A 23,878-nucleotide genomic window follows, 5' to 3' on the forward strand; every position below is an offset into this window, starting at 1 on the left:
TTCTGATGAAGGGCTTTTGCCCGAAATGTTGATTTTCCTGCTCCTCAGATGCTGCCTGACCTGCTGTGCTTTTCCAGCACCATTCTAATCTTAAAAATGTGCCCCCTAGTCTTGAAATTCCCCATCCTAGGGGAAAGACAACTACCATTAAATCTATCTATCTATCTATCTATACCTTTCATTTACAAACTTCTATCAGATCACCTCTCAGTCTCCTAATGAAAGAAGTCCCAGCCTATCCAGCCTTTCCTTATAACTCATACCCAGCAACATCCCAGTAAATCTCTCCTGAACCCTCTCCAGCTTAGTATCCTTCCTATAACTGGGCGACCACAACTGGACACAGTATTCCAGAAGAGGATTTACCAATGTCCTGTACAACCTCAACATGACTTCCAAACTGCTATTCTCAAAGGTTTGGGCAATGAAGGCAAGTGTGCCAAACACCTTTTTAACCACACTGTCTATATGTGACGTAAACTTCAAAGAATTATGTACCTGCCCCTCTGTTCTACAACACTACCCAAGGCCCCACCCTTAATTGTATAAGCTCTGCCCTTGTTTATTTACCAAAATGCAATACCTCACATTTATCCAGATTGAACACCATCGACCATTTTTCAGCCCATTGACCCATTTGATCAAGATCCCTGTGTAATCTTAGAAAACCTTCTCCATGGTCTACAATGCCACTGTCCGTAAACTTACTGACCATGTTTTTTTATATTCTCATAAATCATAAATGACAAACAAAATCAGTAAAGAATTATGAAGCAATGAAGACAGAAAAGTTAGGGTATGAGAGAAAGCTAGTCAGAAATATAAAAACGAATAGTAAGAGTTTCCATATTAAAAAAAAGTTTACAATGTGAGAGTGTTGGTATTTTAAAAATGAGTCCATAGATAATAATGGAAGGTAAGGAAATGGCAGGTGAATTGATTAGGTATTTTGTACCAATCTTCATACCTGAGATTCTATATACTATATCCAAAGAATATAGAAACATAGAATATAGAATCAGGAATAGGCCATTTGACCTTGTGAGACTACTTCACCATTTGACATGATCATGGCTGATCGTCCAAACCATTCCCACTTTCTCCTCCTATCCTTTTACCCCTTTAGCCCCAAAAGCTTTACCTAGCTCCCTTTTTTGTAAATATTCAATGTTCTGGCCTCAACCCGATTCTGTGGCAGAGAATTCCACAGGCTCACCACTCTCTGGGTGAAGAAATTTCCCCTCAACTCAGTCCTAAATGGTCAATTCCATATTTACAGACTGTGACCTCTGGCTCTGGACTCTCCATCATGGTGAACATCCTACCTTCACATTTACCCTGTCTAGTTCTTTTAGAAATTTACAGATTTCTGAGATCTATCCTTCCCTCCTCTAAACTCCAGTGAACATAATCCTAACTGATCCAGGTTCTCTTGATAGGTCAATTCAGGCATCCCAGGAATCAGGTGGGTAAATTTTTATTGCACTCCACCCACAGCCAGAACATCCTTCCTCAGAGATGGAGAGCAAAACTAAACACAATACTCTAGCCGTGGTCTCACCAAGGCCCTGTACAATTACAGCAAGGCATCGCTGCTCCTGTACTCCAATCATCTTGCTATGAAGCCTATCATGCCTTTGCTTTCTTCACTATCTGCTACTCTTGCCTGCTTATTTTCGGTGATATTCAGATATTAATCCGCCTTCCTTATTTTGCCACTAATGTGGATAACCTCACATTTACCTCATTATGCTTCATCTAACATGCATTTGCCCACTCACTCAACTTGTTCAAATCATACTGAAGAATCTCTATATCCTCTTCACAGTCCACCCTCACATTCATCTTTGTGTCATCTACAAACTTGGAGATATCATAATTTACATTCCTTCCCAAGGTGGAAATGGAAGGAAGGGAGGTATTCAGGAAATTTATAAGTATTGAAAAGTGATACTGAGTAAATGATTGGAGCTGCAGGCTGTCAGGTGCCCTAAGCCTGATGGACTTCCTCCTAGGGTCTTGAAAAAATGAATAGTGGGATAGTCGATGTGCTGGCTTTAATTTTCCAAAAATCCCTTGATTTGGGTAAGTCTCCATTAGACAAAGATGTTGTTAAACTTGAAAAGGTTTACGAGTACATTAATGGGACTGCAGGGTTTGAAATATAGGGAGAGGCTGAATAGGCTAGGTATTTTTCCTGGAGTGTCAGAGGTTAAGGGATTGATCTTATAAAGGTTTATAAGATAATGAGGGGCATTGAGAGGGTGATAGCCATGGTCTTTTTTCCCAGGGTATTGGAGTCCAAACCTAAAGGGCATTGGTTTAAGGTGAGAGGGGAAAGATAAAAAAGGGAACTAAGGGACAACGTTTTCACGCAGAGAGTAGTGTGTGTATGGAATGAGCTGCCAGAGGATGTGGTGCTGGCTGGCACAATTACAACATTTAAAATGCATCTGGATGGGTATATGAATAGGAAGGGTTTAAGAGGGACTATGGGCCAAATGCTGGCAATTGAGACGAGATTAGTTTAGAATATCCGGTCAGCATGGATGAGTTGGACCAAAGGTTCTGTTTCTGTGCTGTATATCTCTATGGAAAAAGTGTGGACTGCAGATGCTGGAGATCAGAGCTGAAAATGTGTTGCTGGAAAAGCGTAGCAGGTCAGGCAGCATCCAAGGAGCAGGAGAATCGATGTTTCAGGCATAAGCCCTTCTTCAGGAAAACACATTTTCAGCTCTGTATACCTCTGTGATGAGAAGTTAGCAAATGCAACTCCTTTGTTCAAAAAGGGAGGGAGACAAAAAGCAGGAAACTACGGTCCTATTACGTTAACGTCAGTCACAGTAAAAATGTTAGAAGCTATTATGAAAGAAGATACAGCAAGACATGTTGATTGTAATAGGTCAGAATCAACATGGCACTGTGGAAAGGAAATCACGTTTGACCAATTTATTGGAGTTTCCGGTGAAGAAGTAAGACTCAACGTGGATAAGTGAAAGCTGAGATTTCCAGAAGCCATTTAGTAAGGTATCTCATCGAACAGTAATTCAGAAAATAAAAACTCGAATTGGGGAATGTGGAGGGGGAGCATATTTGCATGGAGAGATGTTTGGCTGGCTAATAGAAAGAAGCAATAGGCATAAATGGGTCTTTTTCAGGCTAGCAAGATTTAGTGAGCTGTGCGCCACAGGGACCTCAACTTTTTGTATTATTTTAATTTTTTTTACTTCTAACAATTTATATAAATGACTTGGTTGAAGGGGCTGAAGATATAGTTGCCAGGTTTTCTGATGACACAAAGATGTGGAGAATTATAAATTAAGAAGAGGACATAAGGCACTACAAAAATAAAAAGATGTTTAACGTGAGTAGACAAAGGTGCAACAAATGGAATATGATATAAAATTATCAATTTTAGCATGAAAAATCAAAACTAAAAAGTGTGTTATCTAAACAATGAGAGATTGCAAAGCTCTGAGATGCAGGGGGATCTGGATGTCCTCATATATGAATCATGAAACAATGTAGTATGCAGTTACAAGAAGTAGTTAGGAATGGGAACAGTAATCATTTATTGTGAGGGGAATTGCATTCAGAAGTAGGGAGGTTATGCTTGAGCCAGAACATTGGCAAGACCACAACTGGAATACTGTGAACAGTACTAGGGACCTTATTTAAGGAAGAAGGCAAATGCATTGGCATAGTTCAGCAAATGTTTACCAGACTATTACCTGGGAATGTACATGGTATTGTATGAGGGTAGGCTAGGCTTGTATCCACTGGAGTTTAGAAGAGTAACAGATAACTTAATTGAAACATGGAAGATCCTGAGGGGTCTTGACTGAGTATATGTGCACAGGATGTTTCCTCTGTGGGAGAATCTAGAACTGTCCAAAAATCAGGAATTGCCCATTTAAAACAGAAATTAAGTCCATGCTTTTCTCTCTACTAAAGCTCAGAGTCTTTGGAACTCTATTTCTGAAAAATGGTGAAAGTATTCCAAATTCCCTGACCCTAAGGATTCCCTTTTCTTGGTCCTCTACATTCCAGATCCATCAATCCACTAAACAACTCCCTTGTTTCTGCTTTCACCGGTCTTTACACCAGACCTTCCAGAAGATCTTTGCAACATGTAAGTGCACCTTAATTCTTCACCCAATGGAGTGTTAGGTACAGAGCTTCCCAGTATAACCATTTAAGTATTACAGAGCTGCATGTACGTGTTACTGATTTGTCCACTGTTAAATTTGATTGCACGGTTTCAAATAATATCTTCTTTCTACCCAAATGTTCTTTCTGCTCCAAAATCACTTTTTTTTTTGAGAAAGAAAACCCAAATTCCAATTTTGCCTTCTTGTCTGCCTCCTATAATGTCCCTTCTCCTCCAAACCAATGACATATTTACATTAGCTTATTAATTCTTTAATCTCTGCTAGGCTGCCTCATTTCCTGTGTTGGCGTAAGGTATTCCCAGGGAAAATAAAACCTAAGTTAAGAACAAAGCCTTTCTGTAGGAAATGGGTTCGACTACAATTTCCGCAGTGCTACGAGTGTAGCATTCTTAATTCTTTCATTAGCTGTCCTTGCGACCTGTCAGTCTGAGATCTGCTAGGTAAGGGCAGTGACGTATTGTAGGTTCGTATTATGGTTGTATATCCGTGGAAATTGCACAAATTGCCACTTTCTCACCTTATAGGCAGAATAATCAAAGCCCTTCCAAAGTCTTGACATCCTCCTTTTACCTGATCTAGGCATGAACAACCAGGAAACAGATGAGGAAACAGTACGCCAGGGCTGCATTCTTATATCAAATTCCCACACCCCTTGAAAATGTGAGTGAGTAGCACTATATTCCTACACACAACAAAGCCATTAAGCTTACCACTTGACTGTCAGCTGGATGAACACCATTAGTTGTCCACTTGCTTTGCACATTTGGCACAATCTTGTCCCATTGCCAGAGCAATGAGTACATCTGAGGACCAACAAGAAACTCAAGTTAGACAAACGCCATCATATTTTCCATCCAACCAACTTTAATACGAGACTTGTCAATTAAATGCATGTCAAAGAATCCATGCCTTGGTGCACTCAAGATGGTTAAAAAGAAATGTTAAATTCAGGGTATTTTGTATTCTGGATTTAAGATTGATATATACTACATTAGATAGCAATGTGGCTGACTGACTTCAGTATATTGTCCTGGTAACAACGAGAGAAGTCTAAATGGCTCTGCTCTAAAATACTTAGGAAAACATTATTTTCCAATATGATTCCCATCTCTATGAGGGCCTATCTGCAATAAGGTGATATTTCATTCCAGAGGCTGTTATTTGTGGATGAATCCTGACCGTTAATGTTTTTAAAAATTATAGTGAACACGCTACCTGGTGTGAAGAGATCCCACCTAGCAACCACAATGCTGAATACTACCTGGATTCTACCAACCCAAGCTACTGAAGGGGGCAGGGGAAGATCAGGGTAGGAAACGAGGAGATTCTCATTCTAGACATACACACAAGATACTTCTATCACCAGACATTGTTCCCAAACTGGGCTCTAAGAACTTACTGGAATTCACAGATTCAGCATAAGCTTGATCATCCTTTCTTACCTTTCAAGTCCAAAGCCATTACAGTGGGTGCACATATCATTGCTAAGGTGGGATCCTCGGCCTTTACACACCCAACACTTAACCTGCATTTACAAAACAGCACCGTGTTACTTTATATCTTTAGATATCTAATACGTGTCATTCCATTGATTGGTGAGTACAGTGCTTGGCATGCAATGAACTGAAGGATGCCCAGAAAGGAAGTGATTCAAATGGTGAACTATCCAAGAATGAAGGAACTTGCAATCATATTAAATTCATTTGAGAGAAAACATTATAGAATCATAGAGATGCACAGCACGGAAACAAGCCCTTCAGTCCAACTCATCCATGCCTACCAGATATCCCAATATCCCAACCTAATCTAGTCCCATATGCCAACACTTGGCCCCAATCCCTCTAAATCTTTCCTATTCATATACCCATCCAGATGCCTTTTAAATGTTGCAATTGTACTAGCCTTCACCACTTCCTCTGGCAGCTCATTCCATACATGCACCACACTCTGTGTGAAAAAGTTTCTCCTTAGATCACTTTTATATCTTTCCCCTCTCACCCTAAACCTATGCCCTCTACTTCTGCACTCCCCCACCCCAGGGAAAAGACTTTATCTATTTATCCTATCAATGCCCTTCATGATTTTGTAAATCTCTATACAGGTTACCCCTCAGCCTCCGACGCTCCAGGGAAAACAGCCCCAGCCTGTTCAGCCTCTCCCTGTAGCTCAAATCCTCCAACCCTGGTAACATCCTTGGTTTTTTTTCTGAACCCTTTCAAGTTTCACAACATCTTTCCGATAGGAAGAAGACCAAAATTGCACACAATATTCCAACAGTGGCCTAACTAATGTCCTGTACAGCTGCAACATGACCTCCCAACTCCTGTACTCAATACTCTGACCAATAAAGGAAAGCATACCAAACGCCTTCTTCACTATCCTATCTATCTGCGACTCCACTTTCCAGGAGCTATGAACCTGTACTCCAAGGTCCCTTTATTCAGCAACACTCCCTAGGATCTTACCATTAAGTGTATAAGTCCTGCTAAGATTTGCTTTCCCAAAATGCAGTACCTCACATTTATCTAAATTAAACTCCACCTGCCACTTCTCAGCCCATTGGCCCATCTGTTCAAGATCCTGCTGTAATCTGAGGTAACCTTCTTTGCTGTCCACTACACCTCCAATTTTGGTGTCATTTGCAAACTCACTAACTATAACTCCTATGTTCACATCCAAATCATTTATATAAATGAGGAAAAGTAGTGGACCCAGCACCGATCCTTGTGGCACTCCATTGGTCACAGGCCTCCAATCTGAATAACAACCCTCCACAACCACCTTCTGTCTTCTACCTTTGAGCCAGTTCTGTATCCAAATGGCTTGTTCTCTCCGTATTCCACGAGATCTAACCTTGCTAATCAGTCTCCAATCGGGAACCCTGTCGAATGCTTTACTGAAGTCCAATTCGATCATGTCCACTGCTCAGCTCTCATCAAATCTCTTTGTTTCTTCTTCAAAAAATTCGATCAAGTTCATGGGACATGATTTCCCATGCACAAAGCCATGTTGACTATCCCTAATCAGTCCCTGCTTTTCCAAATACATGTACATCCTGTCCCTCAGGATTCCCTCCACCACTGACGTCAGGCTCACAGGTCTATAGTTCCCTGGCTTTTCCTTACCACCCTTCTTAAATAGTGGCTCCATGTTAGCCAACCTCCAGCCTTCCGGGACCTCACCTGTAACTATCCATGATACAAATATCTCAGCAAGGGGCCCAGCAATCACTTCTCTAGCTTCCCACAGTGTTCTAGAGAACACCTGATCAGGTCCTTTTATTTGTCTCATGACATCCAGCACTTCCTCATCTGTAATATGGACATTTTCACGATGTCACCATCTATTTCCCTGTATTCTTTACCTTCCATGTCCTTCTCCACAGTAAACACTGATACAGAATACTCATTTAGTGTCTTCCCAGTCTCCTGTGGCTCCACACAAAGGCTGATCTCTGAGGGGCCCTATTCTCCCCACTAGAAAGGGTTTGGATTATCTTGAATCCATGGAAGTAAGAATATAATTAATTAAATGCACCGCACTCAATAATCAGCCCCCACCTTACACTACAGTCCAAAATCAAATCAACCATGATCTTAGTGAATGCCAGAGTAAGCTTGAAAGGCCGAGTGACCTACTCTTATTCCCTGTTCTTATGTTATTGTGAGTTCCATGTTGCAGCTTTCTCTTGCTCAAGTTCCACAAGGGACAGCAGGGCATAGAGTCACTACTTTTGAAATAGCCAATAAAATCCAATTTCCAAGCATTTCCCAGTTGAGAGACTGATCGTAGTATCAGCTCAAGTCAACCTTTGCTCGAAAAACACAAAAGTCATTAACCTGTTGCCTCCACACACTTTGAACAAGACGACAAATAGTCATCTCTTGAGTCCAAAGGGTGTGGCATCAAGTCTCCAGAGACCTGGCAACTAAATCTAGGTTGACACACTCCAGTGCAGTTCGGTGGAAATGCAGATTGTATTTCGTATGAGATGTTAATCCAGGTCCTTCCTACCATTCAGTTAGATGCGAAACCTGTTTGGTATAGAAAGAGCAGGGAAGGTCTTAACATCATCTTGGCAAGTATTGACATCTCCATAAACATTAGTAAAATAGGTTACCTAGTCATTATCCACTGTTTAAGAGACAAATTATCTGCTGTGTTTCCTACATTAAAATGGTGTAAACTTTAAGAGTACTTCACTCACTGCCAGGCGCATTGAGATATCCTGAAGTCATTAAAAGGTACGATGGAAATGCAAATTCTTTCAATCTTCCTTCCTAAGGAAGTATCAAATGATAGAAACCAAATTGGCCCATCAGACCTGCTTGTTCCATGGATGACTGAAGAACTCCTTTTACTGCCCACAGCTTCTCTCCATCGCTAAACACCCATTCCTCATCCTGAGCTTTGAGCCAAACAATATTCTGGAACATTCTAAGCTCCTCTTTCAGGAGCCCCTGACTAGTTGGTTGCTCTGGCATGGCACATAGAAGCTGTGTGCTGCTCAGGAACCATTTTGAGGACCTCCCAACTTCCCCCACAATCCTGTTCCCAGTCAGATATTTACTTTGAAAATAAAATTCACACATTTTGGCTCAGTCTCACCATTGGTACCAGCCATGTTGAAAGTTACAGCCAAGAGCTTCTGGCTCGTTTGTTGGGGCTCAGAAATGATTGAGTTCCAGAAGGAGGATTATGATCACCAGGTGGCTCCAGGGATTAGTCAGTCCAAGACTATCAATGATAGTTTCACAATCACTATTACTGAGACTAGCTTCCAAATCCAAACTTGACGAATTGAATTTAAATTCCACCAGCTGTTCTGGTGGAATTTGAACTTATGACCTCAGAGCATTATCTTGGGAGTCTGGGAGTATTTCACACTGTCTCCCTTGACTGGCCTAGGGGTAAAGGGACATTTCAGTTCTTGAGCTCACTGAGAAGTCTGACTGAATTATTAATCCATTTTAATGACCAAAACATTAATGTAATAATCCTGCTCAGAGCACTGTTCAACAGTAGTATGCATCGCAGGTAGACTTTTAACACCTTGAGTCAATTGCTGAGGTGCACTTCTATTGAGTGAGGCATCTTCACACATGTGAGATTAACCTTGCTAAGTAATATGTAATCTTCAGGCAAGACAACATCAAAAGCAAATGAAAACCTCTCAAGCTCACTACTTACCTGCCCAGTTGCAGTGCATTTGTTGCATGCTACTTTTCCCAACGTCATACATACGTGACACCCCTGAGAACACAATTATATGAGATTAAATTTGACCCTGTACTCTGTCAGTTCATCTACAAATTACAAGAGATAAATTCAATCTTAGTGCATTTAAAGCAGAGAGCTGTACAATAAACCACCATCTACATTGTGTGGTAACATTTCACAATCAAAATGTTTGGGCGGCACGGTGGCACAGTGCCAGAGACCCAGGTTCAATTCCCGCCTCACGCAACTATCTGTGTGGAGTTTGCACATTCTCCTCATGTCTGCTTGGGTTTTTTCCGGGTGATCCGGTTTCCTCCCACAGTCCAAAATTATGCAGGTTAGGTGAATTGGCCATGCTAAATTGCCCTTGGTGTTAGGTGAAAGGGTAAATGTAAGGGAATGGGTCTGGGTGGGTTGCTCTTTGGAGGGTTGGTGTGGACTTGTTGGGCTGAAGGGCCTGTTTTCACACTGTAAGTAATCTGATCTAATCTAAAATTCAATTCTTCTTGCGGTAACCTGTGTGGAAGCATCAATGTGTACAGCAACAATGCAGAAAGACATCACTAAGTGAAAACAGGTTTCAGAAAATGTTTTGCCATTGAGTCAGGTCTCTTTATAGTTACATGATGTAGATTTGGCAGTTCAGTATATCCTGGTACATCTTTTGCTGTGCATTTCAATGTTTGAGCAACTTAGTCTTTCAAATCAATCAGAAGACTGACTTTCAAAGTGCCTGCGTACATTCAGCAGAATGCATACATTGGCAGGTTTTAAACGTTGTAATTTTGAGTTTTGCAGTTCAGTTAAAATAATATGGACCTTCCAGATGCAGGAGGTGATCATCCTTTTGGCTAACAGGTTCAACGTAGAGCATAGGCTCAAAAAGACTCATCAGAAAGTAAGATTGTGACAACACTCACTACAGAATTCATTTTGCTTCTTCCTTTTTCAGAAGCATGCTCTGACAGGTCAAAGCAAATTTGACACAAGCAGAAGCAAGCTTGATCGATGGTTCTGATGCTCTGAGATGATGAAAGCCATTAACAGTTTTCACACAGGAGAAGGGACACAGTTATTCCATGGAGTTCAGAGTATGTAAACCTGAGAATTTCTCTTTGGTGTGGATCTGACCCTTTAATAGTCATCAAAAACAAAGATCTGCTGGTGCTGGAAATCAGAAACAACATCATAACTTGCTGGAAAAAAACTGAGGAGGCCTGGCAGTATCTATGGAGAGAAAACAGTGAATGTTTCAGGTTCAGTGATCCTTTTGCAGAGCTGCCTCAGAGAAAGTGTTCCCTCATGTGAAGCCTTACCTTTATGGATGAAGTGTGTGGCACTGGGATTTTCTCCTTATGGTCCTGAAACATTGGAGGCTTCTCCACTATTATATCCCAGGGGAGGGGAGGCATTCCATATGCATTGCTGTCCACAAACTGCCCTAAAAACAACAAGAGACCATTGTTATCTTTTAAAAACAACCAGTAGGTACAAAAATCAGAAAAATACCATAGTAAAATGTAAGGACATCAAAGGTGGACATGAGCCAGCCATGGGGAACAGCAGTGGCGTCTTCATTGCAAGATGGTAGCTACAGCGTAAAGGATGTGATTTTTATTTCCACATGTAGGATTTGAGAGTGGCTAGTAACAGGATAGGATATGTGCAGTAGCACGAGGGCCACATAAACACCATCCATCAGCAGGTAAAGAACCTGTAGTGATTGGAATGAGGTTGGCTAAGTTGATCTCATTGAGTTGGAGTGCACTGATTGAAGCTGTTAACCTGAGCCAATCAGGAGTCCAGGCTGACAGATATAAAAAAGGAGTGTAAACTGGAAGGTGGGTAGGGGCGGGCTTCCTTAGTGGTCGGAAGGTGGGAGTTTGCTGAGTCTGTATTGTCTGCACTTTTGTATGTAACAGTACTGTGTAATGTACAACTGTCATTGCTGTTGTCTCTTTATATCTTTGTGAAACTGGGATTTGAGGTTTGTCCTCATGTCCCTGTAAACTGTTTGAACAGTAGGGTTTGGGGCCTGGCTTTGCTGCTCCTCTCCCTTGTAAAATTGCTGTCTCTTGTATGCAGCTGTAAATGTAACTGTTTGTTGTAAACTGTTTTTGTAATTTGTTTAATAAAATAAAAATAAATAAATAAATAAATAAAAAGTAGTGTAATGCTCTGGGAGAGTACCTGTTTGACAGGCTCACCCTGGGGGAGAGCAAATGAACTGACTGCAATCTGTGATTCCCTATCTTATGGGACATTCTGTGTCTTTTGTACAAGGAGCTGTGAAATGCAATAGCTGTTACTAATTGCTCAGTCTTTTTCTTACTACTAATTGAATGGAAATTGGTATAGCAAAAAAAAAAAGAGGAATGTCAGGGATTATCCTCACTCTAGAGACTGGCTCTGAGCAAGCTAGGCAGAGTCCATGGACTATGCACAGAGAAACAAAGGGTGACTTGGTGATGGAATATCAGCCTCAGTGAAGTTATCTCAGAACTGTTCCTAGGAGGAGCTAACTTGTTCTGTGTTTGTTATCAATACTTTGTGAGAACATTTCGGTAGCTGTACTTACCTCTGAGTATAGCGTGGACATTTGCCTTGGACTCCCATGTAATTTAAGATGTAATGTATTTTGCTATTTAGTAATTACAATAGACCTTTATCGCTTATCAAGATTGAGCTTATCTTCTGTTGAAGACTGCATGAGGGCATACCAATAAGGTGTGGTTTACCAAGATCAATGAATCTACCCTAGGCAATCCTTTTGGTCCAGTAGACGCAATCACAACGTTTTAAGGCACTGGCAACTCCAGACAACCTTAACTGAATTGATCACAGAGGCTAGATGTCACATTAGAGAACAAAATTTAGGGGTTGGCCAGGAACATGGAAAGTAGAATAGACTTTAAAAAACAATGTGCCCATTGAAAACCCAAAGCAGCTGACAGTAGTTAATTGTTATATCTCTGACTGAGGCAGAGATAGAATTGCTATGGCACTGAAGGTTATACATAGCCAGCAGTATGCCTTCAAAGTTTAACAGATTGTCAGTGACTGTGCTCTCTGTACAGCTCCTACATACTTTGGATTTACGTTGTTCTGCATGTTATACACTCACCACTATAAGGCACCATCTTCCACTCAGTTGATCTGGACTCGGTGAAGCTTTCTAGGCGATACTGAAGTAAAATAAACCTTAGTTTAGCAATGTTTCACAATCCTTAAGTGCTTTACATTCGTAATATTTCACTGACGGCTTGCATTTGAGTCAGTAATATAGGGCAGAACTGTCAGGACTGGAGAATCCTGAATTGAGAGAGAAAGTGTGGTATGGAGGTCCCCTCAACTTTGCAATCTTCACTCCATTAATTAAGTCAAGTATAGGCAAGGCTGAGCTTGGATTTAGCACTCAAGCCCTGGAGGGGGTTTCTAACCTAGAGATGCAAAGGTAAGGTTGCTAATACAGAAAACCTTATTCCTGATGAAGGGCTTTTGCCCGAAACGTCGATTTTGCTGCTCGTCGGATGCTGCCTGAATTGCTGTGCTCTTCCAGCACCACCGATCCAGAATCTGGTTTCCAGAATCTGCAGTCATTGTTTTTACCCCAATACAGAAAACCTGCTGGGTAAATGTGTCACTTCAAAAACATCTCATCTGAAGAATGGAGATATTTCTGGAGAGGTGTTTGGATTGTGTAACAATGTAATTTTGTTCCTCTTTCTTTATAACAGGGCATCACTTACTCTGTAGGTATTGTATGGTCTTAAATCCCGAAAGATCATCTCTTTGGCAGGGCTGGTGCTGTAGCAACATTTGCTGGATGCAAACTCAATGAATGCTTCTCTAGCTACGTCTTCAGTGATATTGGGAATACTGATGAGAAGGGAATAATAAGGAGAACGGAAAAAAACATATTGCTGTTACAATTGTTCCACAAACATTACAAAACACATACACAAGATCTTTACATTAAATTCCTTGATCATTTTAGCTTTTGTCACTCAAAACAAAACTGTAGATTGGAATAACATATATTCAAAGACCACTGGGACCTCGCTCAAGTCACTGCGGTGCACACCAATACAATTTCACACATAGATGCAAGCACGCCAACGTTAGTGTTAATGTTATTGATCCAAATCATATATGAACTGATGACATTATAGTTAAACAAAAATGGAAAGATATGTTTGGTGATTTTCTACAAGAATTGTGAATTATTTTAATCTTAGAAAAAATAAAATTCTTGAAAACACAAGATTAAACAGATGAGTTCAGCATCCCAAGGGAATCTATTGATAATTTCATTAATGGTCTCTACAGATTGGTGGAGAAATGTGACTGTGGAGAATCAGAATTATAGGAGACAGAATTGTCGTTGAAATTGCTGATGGGTTTTTTTTTTCGGACGTATTATAGTTCAATGTTTTGACTGTGGAGAAAGCCAATCAGACAGCACCGATTACAGAAATCAGAAATAACCTCTGCAATATCTAAAGATGAGAAGGATAAGACAAGAAAGCAGCAGAATCCATTCAGTTCTTAAGGTAAAAAGCACTAAAACACACACACATTATGCCAGTATGGAAATTAAATTTAAACCAGCTGAGTCAATTTTATTGTTCTAAGTACTGCCACAGAGATGCAGAGTGTTTGGCTGACTCAATTGCCCTTTCTTTATTGAGAGAGTCATAGAGGTGCACAGCACGGAAACAGACCCTTCGGTCCAACTTATCCATGCGACCAGGTAACCCAACCCAATCTAGTCCCACCTGCCAGCACGCGGGCCATATCTCTCCAAGCCCTTCCTATTCAAATACCCATCCAGATGCCTCTTAAATGTTGCAATTGTACCAGCCTCCACCACTTCCTCTGGCAGCTCATTCCATACACGCACCACCCTCTGTGTGGAAAAAGTTGCCCCTTAGGTCTCTTTTATATAGAGTCATAAAATCATAGAGATGTACAGCTTGGAAACAGACCCTATGGTCCAACCCGTCCATGCCGACCAGGTATCCCAACCCAATCTAGTCCCACCTGCCAGCACCCGGCCCATATCCCTCCCAACCCTTCCTATTCATATCCCCATTCAAATGCCTCTTAAATGTTTCAATTGTATCAGCCTCCACCACTTCCTCTGGCAGTTCATTCCATACACGTACCATCCTCTGCGTGAAAAAGTTGCCCCTTAGGTCTCTTTTATATCTTTCCCCTCTCAGCCTAAACCTATGCCCTCTAGTTCTGGACTCCCCGATCCCAGGGAAAAGACTTTGTCTATTTATCCTATCCATGCCACTCATAATTTTGTAAACCTCTATAAGATCACCCCTCAGCCTCTGACGGTCCAGGGTAAACAGCCCCAGCCTGTTCAGCCTCTCCCTGGAGCTCACATCCTCCAACCCTGGTAAATCTTTTCTGAACCGTTTCAAGTTTCACAACATCTTTCCGAAAGGAAGGAGACCAGAATTGCACACAATATTCCAACAGTGGCCTAACCAATATTCTGAGGTAAAAACAATGACTGCAGACGCTGGAAACCAGATTCTGGATTAGTGGTGCTGGAAGAGCACAGCAGTTCAGGCAGCATCCAAGGAGCTTCGAAATCGACGTTTTGGGCAAAAGCCCTTCATCAGGAAATATTCTGTACAGCCGCAACATGACTTCCCAACTCCTGTACTCGATACTTTGACCAATAAAGGAAAGCATACCAAACGCCTTCTTCACTACTTTATCTACCTGCGACTCTACTTTCAAGGAGCTATGAACCTGCACTCCAAGGTCTCTTTGTTCAGCAACACTCTCTAGGACACTACCATTAAGTGTATGAGTCCCGCTAAGATTTGCTTTCCCAAAATGCAGCATCTCGCATTTATCTGAATTCAACTCCATCTGCCACTACTCAGCCCATTGGCCCATCTGATCAAGATCCCATTGTAATCCGAGGTAACTTTCTTTGCTGTCCACTCGACCTCCAATTTTGGTGTCATTTGCAAACTTACTAACTGTACCTCTTATGCTCACATTCAAATCATTTATGTAAATGACGAAAAGTAGAGGATCCAGCACCGATCCTTGTGGCACTCCACTGGTCACAGGCCTCCAGTCTGAAAAACATCCCTGAAAGCCCACTCCTCATGCTTTAGATGCCCTATACTAAGTATTCTCTAAAGAGGCATATTCTGAATTCAGTGGCCAATTGTTAGACCTTATGGACGTTTTTACATCTCTGCAGCAGAAGCCAGCAACAAAACTTGCAAATGACACCAAGAGTGGTTAATAGCTAAGAAGATGGTTGTAGGTTGCAGAAAGATGTACATGGGTTGATCAGATGAGCAGACAAGTGGCACATGGTATTTAACCCTGATAGGTGTGAGGTGATGTACTTTGAAATAAGAAACCAGATGAGGGAGTATTTAATGAAAAGCAGGACACTGGGCAGTTTAGAGGAACAGAGGGACCTTGGGCTAATTATTTACAAATCCCTGAAGTTGGCAGAGCACATGAACAGGATAATTAAGAGGCAATGGGACACTTACTTGCATCAGACATAGCACAGAGTATATTAACAATGTTGGACTTGTACAGAACATTGAGCAGGCAATAACTGAAGTATCTGGGCGGCATGGTGGCCCAGTGGTTAGCACTGCTGCCTCACAGCGCCTGAGACCCGGGTTCAATTCCTGCCTCAGGCGACTGACTGTGTGGAGTTTGCACGTTCTCCCCGTGTCTGCGTGGGTTTCCTCCGGGTGCTCCGGTTTCCTCCCACAGTCCAAAGATGTGCAGGTCAGGTGAATTGGCCATGCTAAATTGCCCGTAGTGTTAGGTAAGGAGTAAATGTAGGGGTATGAGTGGGTTACGCTTCGGCGGGTCGGTGTGGACTTGTTGGGCCGAAGGGCCTGTTTCCACACTGTAATATAATCTAATCTAATCTAGCGTGTGTAGTTCTGGTTGCCTTACTGCAGGAAGGATGTGATAGCACAAGAGGGGCACAGAGGAGGTTCACCAGGATGCTGCCTGGGATGGAGAACTTGAGCTGTAAAGAGATAGGCTTGGATCGTTTTCTGTAGAGCAGAGAAGACTAAGGTGCATAAGATTTTGACAGCCAAGGACAGGGTGGATAGACAGCAGCTGTTCCACTTGTTTGCAGGGTCAAGCACAAGAGGCCATAGTTTTAGGGTAAGGGGCAGGCGATTCAGAGAGGCTTTGTGGAAAAAACCTTTTCACTCGGGGGGAGGAGGAGGAATCTGGAATGCATTGCCTGGGAAGGTAATGGAGTTTGGAAACCTTGCAACCTTTTAAAGAATACTTGGATGAGCTCATCAAATATCACTGGGTGGCATGGTGGCTCAGTGGTTAGCACTGCTGCCTCACAGCACCAGGGACCTGGGTTCGATTCCTGCTTCGGGCGACTGTCTGTGTGGAGTTTGCACATTCTCCCCGTGTCTGTTTCCTCCCAAAATCCAAAGATGTGCTGCTCAGGTGAATTGGCTATGCTAGATTGCCCGTAGTGTTAGGTGCATTAGTCGGGGGTATATACAGAGTAGGGGAATGGGTCTGGGTGGATTACTCTTCAGAGGGTTGGTGTGGACTTGTTGGGCTGAAGGGCCTGTTTCTATACTGAAGAAAATCTAATCACAACATTCAAGGATATTGACAAGTGCAGGAAATTTGGATTAGCATACTTTTAGTGGTAACTATGTAATTGCAGACTCAATGGGCTGAAGGGCCTTTTCTGTGGTGTATTAATCAATGAGTTCTATTGCTCTGCCTGTAAAGAACATAAGACAACACTTTTCACTGCACCTTGGAACGTGTGACAGTAATAAATCAAATTGCTTTCTATTCAAGAACTGCTGATTAAATGGATCAGTTGTACTTCATTTTTATCTAACGAATGGGATATTTGAGTCAACACGCCTTTCACGGTTGGCACTTTTCGGGGTGTGATGCACGCATTAGATATATGCTCTATATTTAACTGAAAACTGGTTGCAAAATACAAATCACTACTTAATAATTCAGCAAGGTACCAGCACAGCCATGCCAAAAAAAAACCCCCAAAGTCAGAATTAACCAAGTCTAAAACAGGCTTTATGGATTCATGACAAGTTCATGATAAAGTTAACTGACAACTCACTAAGCAGCTAGTTGTAAGCTGTTGCCAGTGGTAGCACCGGGGCTTCAAGTCAGAAGCTGGAATGTCCTCTCCAGACACTGAAGCACAGATTCCACGCTGATACTCTGGTGCTATTCTGAGGGACTGCTGCACACAGACCATGATTTGAAGAACAGCAGGGTACCTGCTGATCTGGTCGACATTTATCCCGCAAATAATCTTGCTACAGACAAGACTTACTGGTTATTTCCTCTGTGTGGGCTGAAATAACTTATGCAAAAATTGGCCGCCGTGCTTGCTTACATCATAACAGAAATTGCAACTCATTTTTCTGCTCCGCTCACCCACTCAAACCGTCTCCCTTTGAACTCGTTGCACTCTGTTCTCTCAAGTCTAACCCTGATGTTGTTAGAATTTGCTGAGGAGGGGAGTGTGGCTGTCTGATGTACGGACAATGACCTTGCAGAAGCTGAGTGCCATCTCTCCCTGATCCACAGCCCCACTGAACATAAGGCTGCAGTTTCCAGGACTTCCACTGACCTCATCTCCTCCAAGCTTCCCACCAGAATTCCCCATATCCCAACATATCCCGCTTCTACTCCTTTCCCAAATCCCACACAGAGGATTAACCCATCCTTCCAATCTGCCCCACTGAACCTATTCCTTATTAGCTTGACTCTTTTTTTTATCATCCCCCTCTTGTTCAGTCTCTTCCCATTTACATTCGCGATCCTTCTGACATTACAAAGGTTCCACAATTTCCATTTTTTCCAGTTCCAGCCACCTCCTCTTCACCATTAACGTGTCTGCGAATCCTCCATCATTTCCACCTTTCCCTGACGATACAATCAATGCATCTTCTCCTCCTCTCCGCTACCAGCATTCTGCAGGGAACGTTCCCTCAGTGACACCCTGGTCCATACTCCTCCATCACGCCCAACACTTCCTCACTCTACCACAACACCTTTCCATGAAAATGCAGAAGCTGTAACACTAGACTTTTTAACTTCCTCCATCTTCACTGCCCAAGACTCCAATCACAGCCTCAAGGTGAAACAGCCATTTACTTGCATTACTTTCAATCTAGTCTACTATATTCACTGCTCACAATGTGGGGGTCTCCTTTATATTTGTGAAACCAAATGCAAATTGGGTGACCGCTTTGCAAAGCACCTCTGCTCTGCTTGCAGCAATGACCCTGACCTTCTAGTTTTGGCCATTTCTGTCCCGAGCCTTCTACAATGTCCCAAGAAGCTCAACACTAGCTGGAGAAACAGCACCTCATTTTCACTTCAACATTTTAGAGGCTTCAAGACTCAAAGTTTAGTTCAAAGCTTTTGAGCATAACCATGTTTCCATTTTGATCACACACACCTTACCTCCATAAATGTTCTCTCAGCAGAGCTGTTAACACTTACCTTACATCTCAATCTCTCCCTTACTATTATTAGGAATCCCTTGGTGTTTTGCTCTGGGCACCCTCACATCTGTTGCATTCACTCTCCTCCCCCTCTGTTAACAGGATTAAAAAGACCATTTTCCAGGCCCCTTAACTTCTGAACAACAGTCATACATGACTCGAAACACTAATTCTGTTTCACTCCTCACCGACGCTGCCAGACCTGTTGAGTTTCTCCAGAACTTTCCGTTTTTATTTTAGGAAGGGAAGTAAGTTGGCGAAGAGGGCATAAGGAATTTGCAAACTGATACAGATAGTTTAAGTGAGCAGACGAAGATATAGAAAATAATGTGGAAAAAGGTGTGAACTTGGCAGGAGGAATAGAAAAGCAACATAATATATAAAGAGAGAGAGTGTGGAAGAACAAAAGGTGATCTTGTTGAAAAATATAAGATCCTGAGGGAAGATGACAGAAGATAGTTTAAGTGAGCAGACGAAGATATGGAAAATAATGTGGAAAAAGGTGTGAACTTGGCAGGAGGAATAGGAAAGCAACATAATATATAAAGAGAGAGAGTGTGGAAGAACAAAAGGTGATCTTGTTGAAAAATATAAGATCCTGAGGGAAGATGACAGAATGTTTGACAAAGAGAATTTGTTTTGGAAGAGAGTAGGAGGGGACTCATTTTAAAAAAAATATGGGATCTCCAATTTAAGGTGGGGACGAAGAGAATTTTTTCTGTTCAGAAGATCATGAGTATGTGGAACTCTTCTCCCGAGAGTGGAATGGAGGGTGAATCATTGATTAACTCGGAGGCTAAGTTAGATAGATTCTTATCTAACAAAGGAATTGAAGAGTGCCAGGAATATGCAGGAGCGTGGAGTTGATCAAATCAGATCTGCCAATGGGGTTAATGAATTTATCACACGCTACAGCAAGTTTGAGGGGCAGAATGGTCTAGTCCTGTTCCTAATTTGTGTGTATGTGTGTGTATGTGTGTGTATGAAACTAAAATGAGTCACTCTGATGTTTAATAATGAGTCTGATAATGAAAGTCCAGGTGCTATAGAGTGAATTTTAACCTTGGTTATAAACTTTAAACTGTTACTTCAGGAGCTACAATTCAGACTGGAGGAACACTGCAAGCCTGTAGGATGCAAGGCCAAAAATGAGGTTCAAGGGTTGTAAGATGAACTGTGACTTGCCACTTTTAGGATCTCACCTCCACGCTGTCTGTGGATGAGGTTCATCTCTCCGTGCTCCTTCTGCTATAGAACTAGGTGGGAGAATGTAGCTTCCCTCTGTGAATGATAAGCACACCATTAGAACATCAGCTGGAGCATCTAGGCTCTCTACCAATGCCCTCTGCTGGCACACACACATATGTGTACAGACACATGCACACAGGTACACATGCCTTCCCAGAGGTCAGGAAAGTTCCAGGTTTGATTGTGACTTTGTGCTCACTTCAGTTAAAGCATTCATACCTGCTTCAAGTAGGTGCACTGAAGGGACATAATGGTGGTGACAGAGTACCCAGTTCTGATAGATACCCAGTTATTGCTGTTGAGAACAAAAGGAATCTGAAATCATCTAACATGATCCAAAGGGATGTTTCAGACCTAATGGAATGAGGAAACTTTATCATTGGAGGGGATGGATATTTTAATCAAGAGTTAATGCTGTCTGAATTGACTGTATAAATATAGGGAGCTAACCATCACTGTGGTTATATTGAAAGAAAATCTTAAAAGTCATCCATGAGGTGTGGGTTTTATGGGTGTGGTTAACTGAAATAATTGACTATAAGTGTGGACTGGGATTCTCTACAAAAACATTATTGACTCGTGTGTGTATCAGGTACAGGTGAACCTGTAGACAAAAAAAAAGGATAGGGTTTGGCTATGCTGCCTACCACAGTCAAAGTCTGGTGACATTCCACATTGGTCACACTTTAGACATAGACATAGACATAGAAGAATACAGCGCAGTACAGGCCCTTTGGCCCTCGATGTTGCGCTGATCCAAGCCCACCTAACCTATACTAACCCACTATCCTCCATATACCTATCCAATGCCCGCTTAAATGCCCATAAAGAGGGAGAGTCCACCACTGCTACTGGCAGGGCCTGTTTTATACTGTATTTCAATGTCCTTCCTACCGAAGTGCATCACCTCACACTGCTCTGCATTAATCCTCATCTGCCATAAACCTGAAAACTACACCAATGTGTCACTGTCCTGTTGGAGTTCCACACTGTCCATCACAAACATTATAATTCTTCCAGGTTTAGTATCTGCATATTTTGAAATTGTCCTACAGTCACACACCACACAGAAATACCGATTCACTCACTATTGTGAGGAAGTGCACTATTCACACACTCCCTGAGGACAGACTTAAATACTGACACCCACCAGACAAAGCAAGTGAAATGCTGACAAGGTCACCCTGGAGCAAGAGAAATACCGACAGACATTCAGTCATCCATGAGGTGTGGGTTTTATGGGTGTGGTTAACTGAAATAATTGACTATAAGTGTGGACTGGGATTCTCTACAAAAACATTATTGACTCGTGTGTGTATCAGGCACAGGTGAACCTGTAGACAAAAAAAAGGATAGGGTTTGGCTATGCTGCCTACCACAGTCAAAGTCTGGTGGCATTCCACATTGGTCACACTTTAGGAAGAGACACTTGGGCAAAGAACTGGGGGTCCTCCACTGCTGCAGTGGAAAGTGACAAGGTTCTGATAGTGAGGGAGAGGATGGGGAAAAATGGAAGAGCTTCACTATATTTTAACTCTTCCCATGTTGAAGTAAATGACATGTTGATGTTGCAGGTTCATTCTGCATTTAGTTATCACCTTGGCTCAGTTGACGGTTGGAGTTTGAAACCCTGCAGAAGAGTAGCCACTCCATCTAGACAGCCATTCCAATGCAATGCTAAGGCAGCAATGCATAGCAGAGACATCATTAAGTAGATGCAACACTAAGGAGCGGTCCTGTCAGCCTATTCTATTGCCCCCAGGCAGCACTAAATGATCCCACAGCCACTCTTTAAAGATGAGGGGGAGATCTCCCCATATCCTGGCCAACATTCTCCTTTCAATGTTCATTCCTGTCATTGCTGGGGATAGGATCTTGAGCAGCTGAGCCACTAGTGAATTGCAAGTCTTTCTTTCTTTTCCCTGCTCAAGGGCACGTTTGCTGGCAATCGCTCAGCTGTCTATTGCTGGTACCTGACATTGCAGTTTCTGGCCCCATTGAAACCATCACCTCAGCAACACTGCAATGTGATATCTGACACCAATACAACATTTATTGTGCAGCTATGGGGTTGGGATCCTGACCCAATGCTGGAGTGAGGCCTCTTTGTTTATAATGGCTCTTCTCTCCAGCCTGTGTACGCGCTGATTTCACTAACAAACCCCCTGAATTGATATTTCTTACATACCGCCACCTGATATAGTTCCTTCATATCCAGCCACATCGTCCAGCATATCAACGGGAGGTGCTGATGCCCATTCCTCACCCGGCGAGATTTCGGGGAAAGCTGCAAACAGAAGGTGACATTTCTCTCATTAATTGTTTGATTGAACCACTTGCATGGTAACAAATGCTTTTCTGAAGCTAACTCGACTAGCCATCGAAGAGTTACACTGGCCCCGAAACTCTATCATTTCACCGTCACAGACATTTTCACTATATTGTGTGGAATTGATAGCACAGAATAGATCTCCTTCTTAATGCTCTTCATCCAACCTTATCAGTATATTCAATTCTCCCTTGTGCAGCTGAGGAGTGACAGATGGAGTTTAATTTGGATAATTGCGAGGTATTGCATTTTGGTAAAACAAATAAAGACATGACTTATATAATTAATGGTCAGGCCCTGGATAGTACTGTAAAATAGATAGACCCAGGGGTTTACGTGATTTTTTGAAATCTACATTACAGGTAGACAGGGTGGTTAAGGTGATGTTTAGCATCCTTGTCTTCATTGGTCAGTCCTTTGAGTGCAGGAGTTGGGAAGTCAGGTTGAGGTTGTACAAGATGTTGGTGAAGCCTCTTCTGAAGTACTGCATCCAGTTCTAGTTGCCTTGTAATAAGAAGGATATTCTTAAGCTGGAGAAGGTTCAGAAGAGATTTACCAGGATGTTGCCAGGAGTGGCGGGTCTGAGATATAAAAACAGATTGGAAAGACTGGGACTTTTTCATTGGAGTGTAGGAGGTTGAGGAGTGTTGAAACTTTATTGCTGGAACAGCACAGCAGGTCAGGCAGCATCCAGGGAACAGGAGATTCGACGTTTCGGGCACAGGCCCTTCTTCAGGAATGAGCAGAGAGTGTTCAGCAGGAGAAGATAAAAGGTAGGGAGGAGGGACTTGGAGGAGGGGCGTTGGAAATGTGATAGGAAATGTGATAGGTTTTCCACCTATCACATTTCCAACGCCCCTCCTCCAAGTCCCTCCTCCCTACCTTTTATCTTCTCCTGCTGAACACTCTCTGCCCATTCCTGAAGAAGGGCCTGTGCCCGAAACGTCGAATCTCCTGTTCCCTGGATGCTGCCTGACCTGCTGTGCTGTTCCAGCAATAAAGTTTCAACTTTGATAGGACCCACCCTCTCCTTTTTCAACATGATGTAGAGGTGCTAGTATTGATGTTACCTGACGAAAGAACAGTGCTCCAAAAGCTTGTGATTTGAAATGTACCTGTTGGACTAAAACCTGATGTCATGTGACTTCTGACCTTTTTCTGGATATTGCGCTAATGCTAATGATGCTTAGTAGACCTGCGGTGAAAAGCGGTTTCCACACAGGTTTCTCTACAAGGGACAGCTGGTATGGCACAGTCTAACTATATGGAGTGACGTTGTGACCAGACCCATTCTTAGGATCACAAGGGACACCAGAATGTCAGGCAGCATCTAGGGAACAGGAGAATCGACGTTTCGGGCATTAGCC

At 42.3% G+C, this 23,878-nt stretch overlaps 1 protein-coding gene across 1 annotated transcript in view; it reads right to left on the reverse strand.

The window, feature by feature from the left end:
• Positions 1–23,878, reverse strand: part of LOC122559165 (protein SSUH2 homolog) — a 55,439-nt gene that overhangs the window by 13,563 nt on the left and 17,998 nt on the right. Inside the window, exons 3-10 of the mRNA XM_043708539.1 lie at positions 22,371–22,469; positions 20,137–20,215; positions 13,142–13,271; positions 12,517–12,577; positions 10,709–10,833; positions 9,363–9,425; positions 5,615–5,697; positions 4,883–4,975 (exon numbers count right to left, since the gene is read on the reverse strand). Of these exons, the coding sequence (XP_043564474.1) occupies positions 4,883–4,975; positions 5,615–5,697; positions 9,363–9,425; positions 10,709–10,833; positions 12,517–12,577; positions 13,142–13,271; positions 20,137–20,215; positions 22,371–22,469 (733 nt within the window). The remainder of the gene's footprint in view (positions 1–4,882; positions 4,976–5,614; positions 5,698–9,362; positions 9,426–10,708; positions 10,834–12,516; positions 12,578–13,141; positions 13,272–20,136; positions 20,216–22,370; positions 22,470–23,878) is intronic.

This window comes from Chiloscyllium plagiosum, chromosome 18, assembly GCF_004010195.1.
Source record: "Chiloscyllium plagiosum isolate BGI_BamShark_2017 chromosome 18, ASM401019v2, whole genome shotgun sequence".
Taxonomy (NCBI): Eukaryota; Metazoa; Chordata; class Chondrichthyes; order Orectolobiformes; family Hemiscylliidae; genus Chiloscyllium; species Chiloscyllium plagiosum.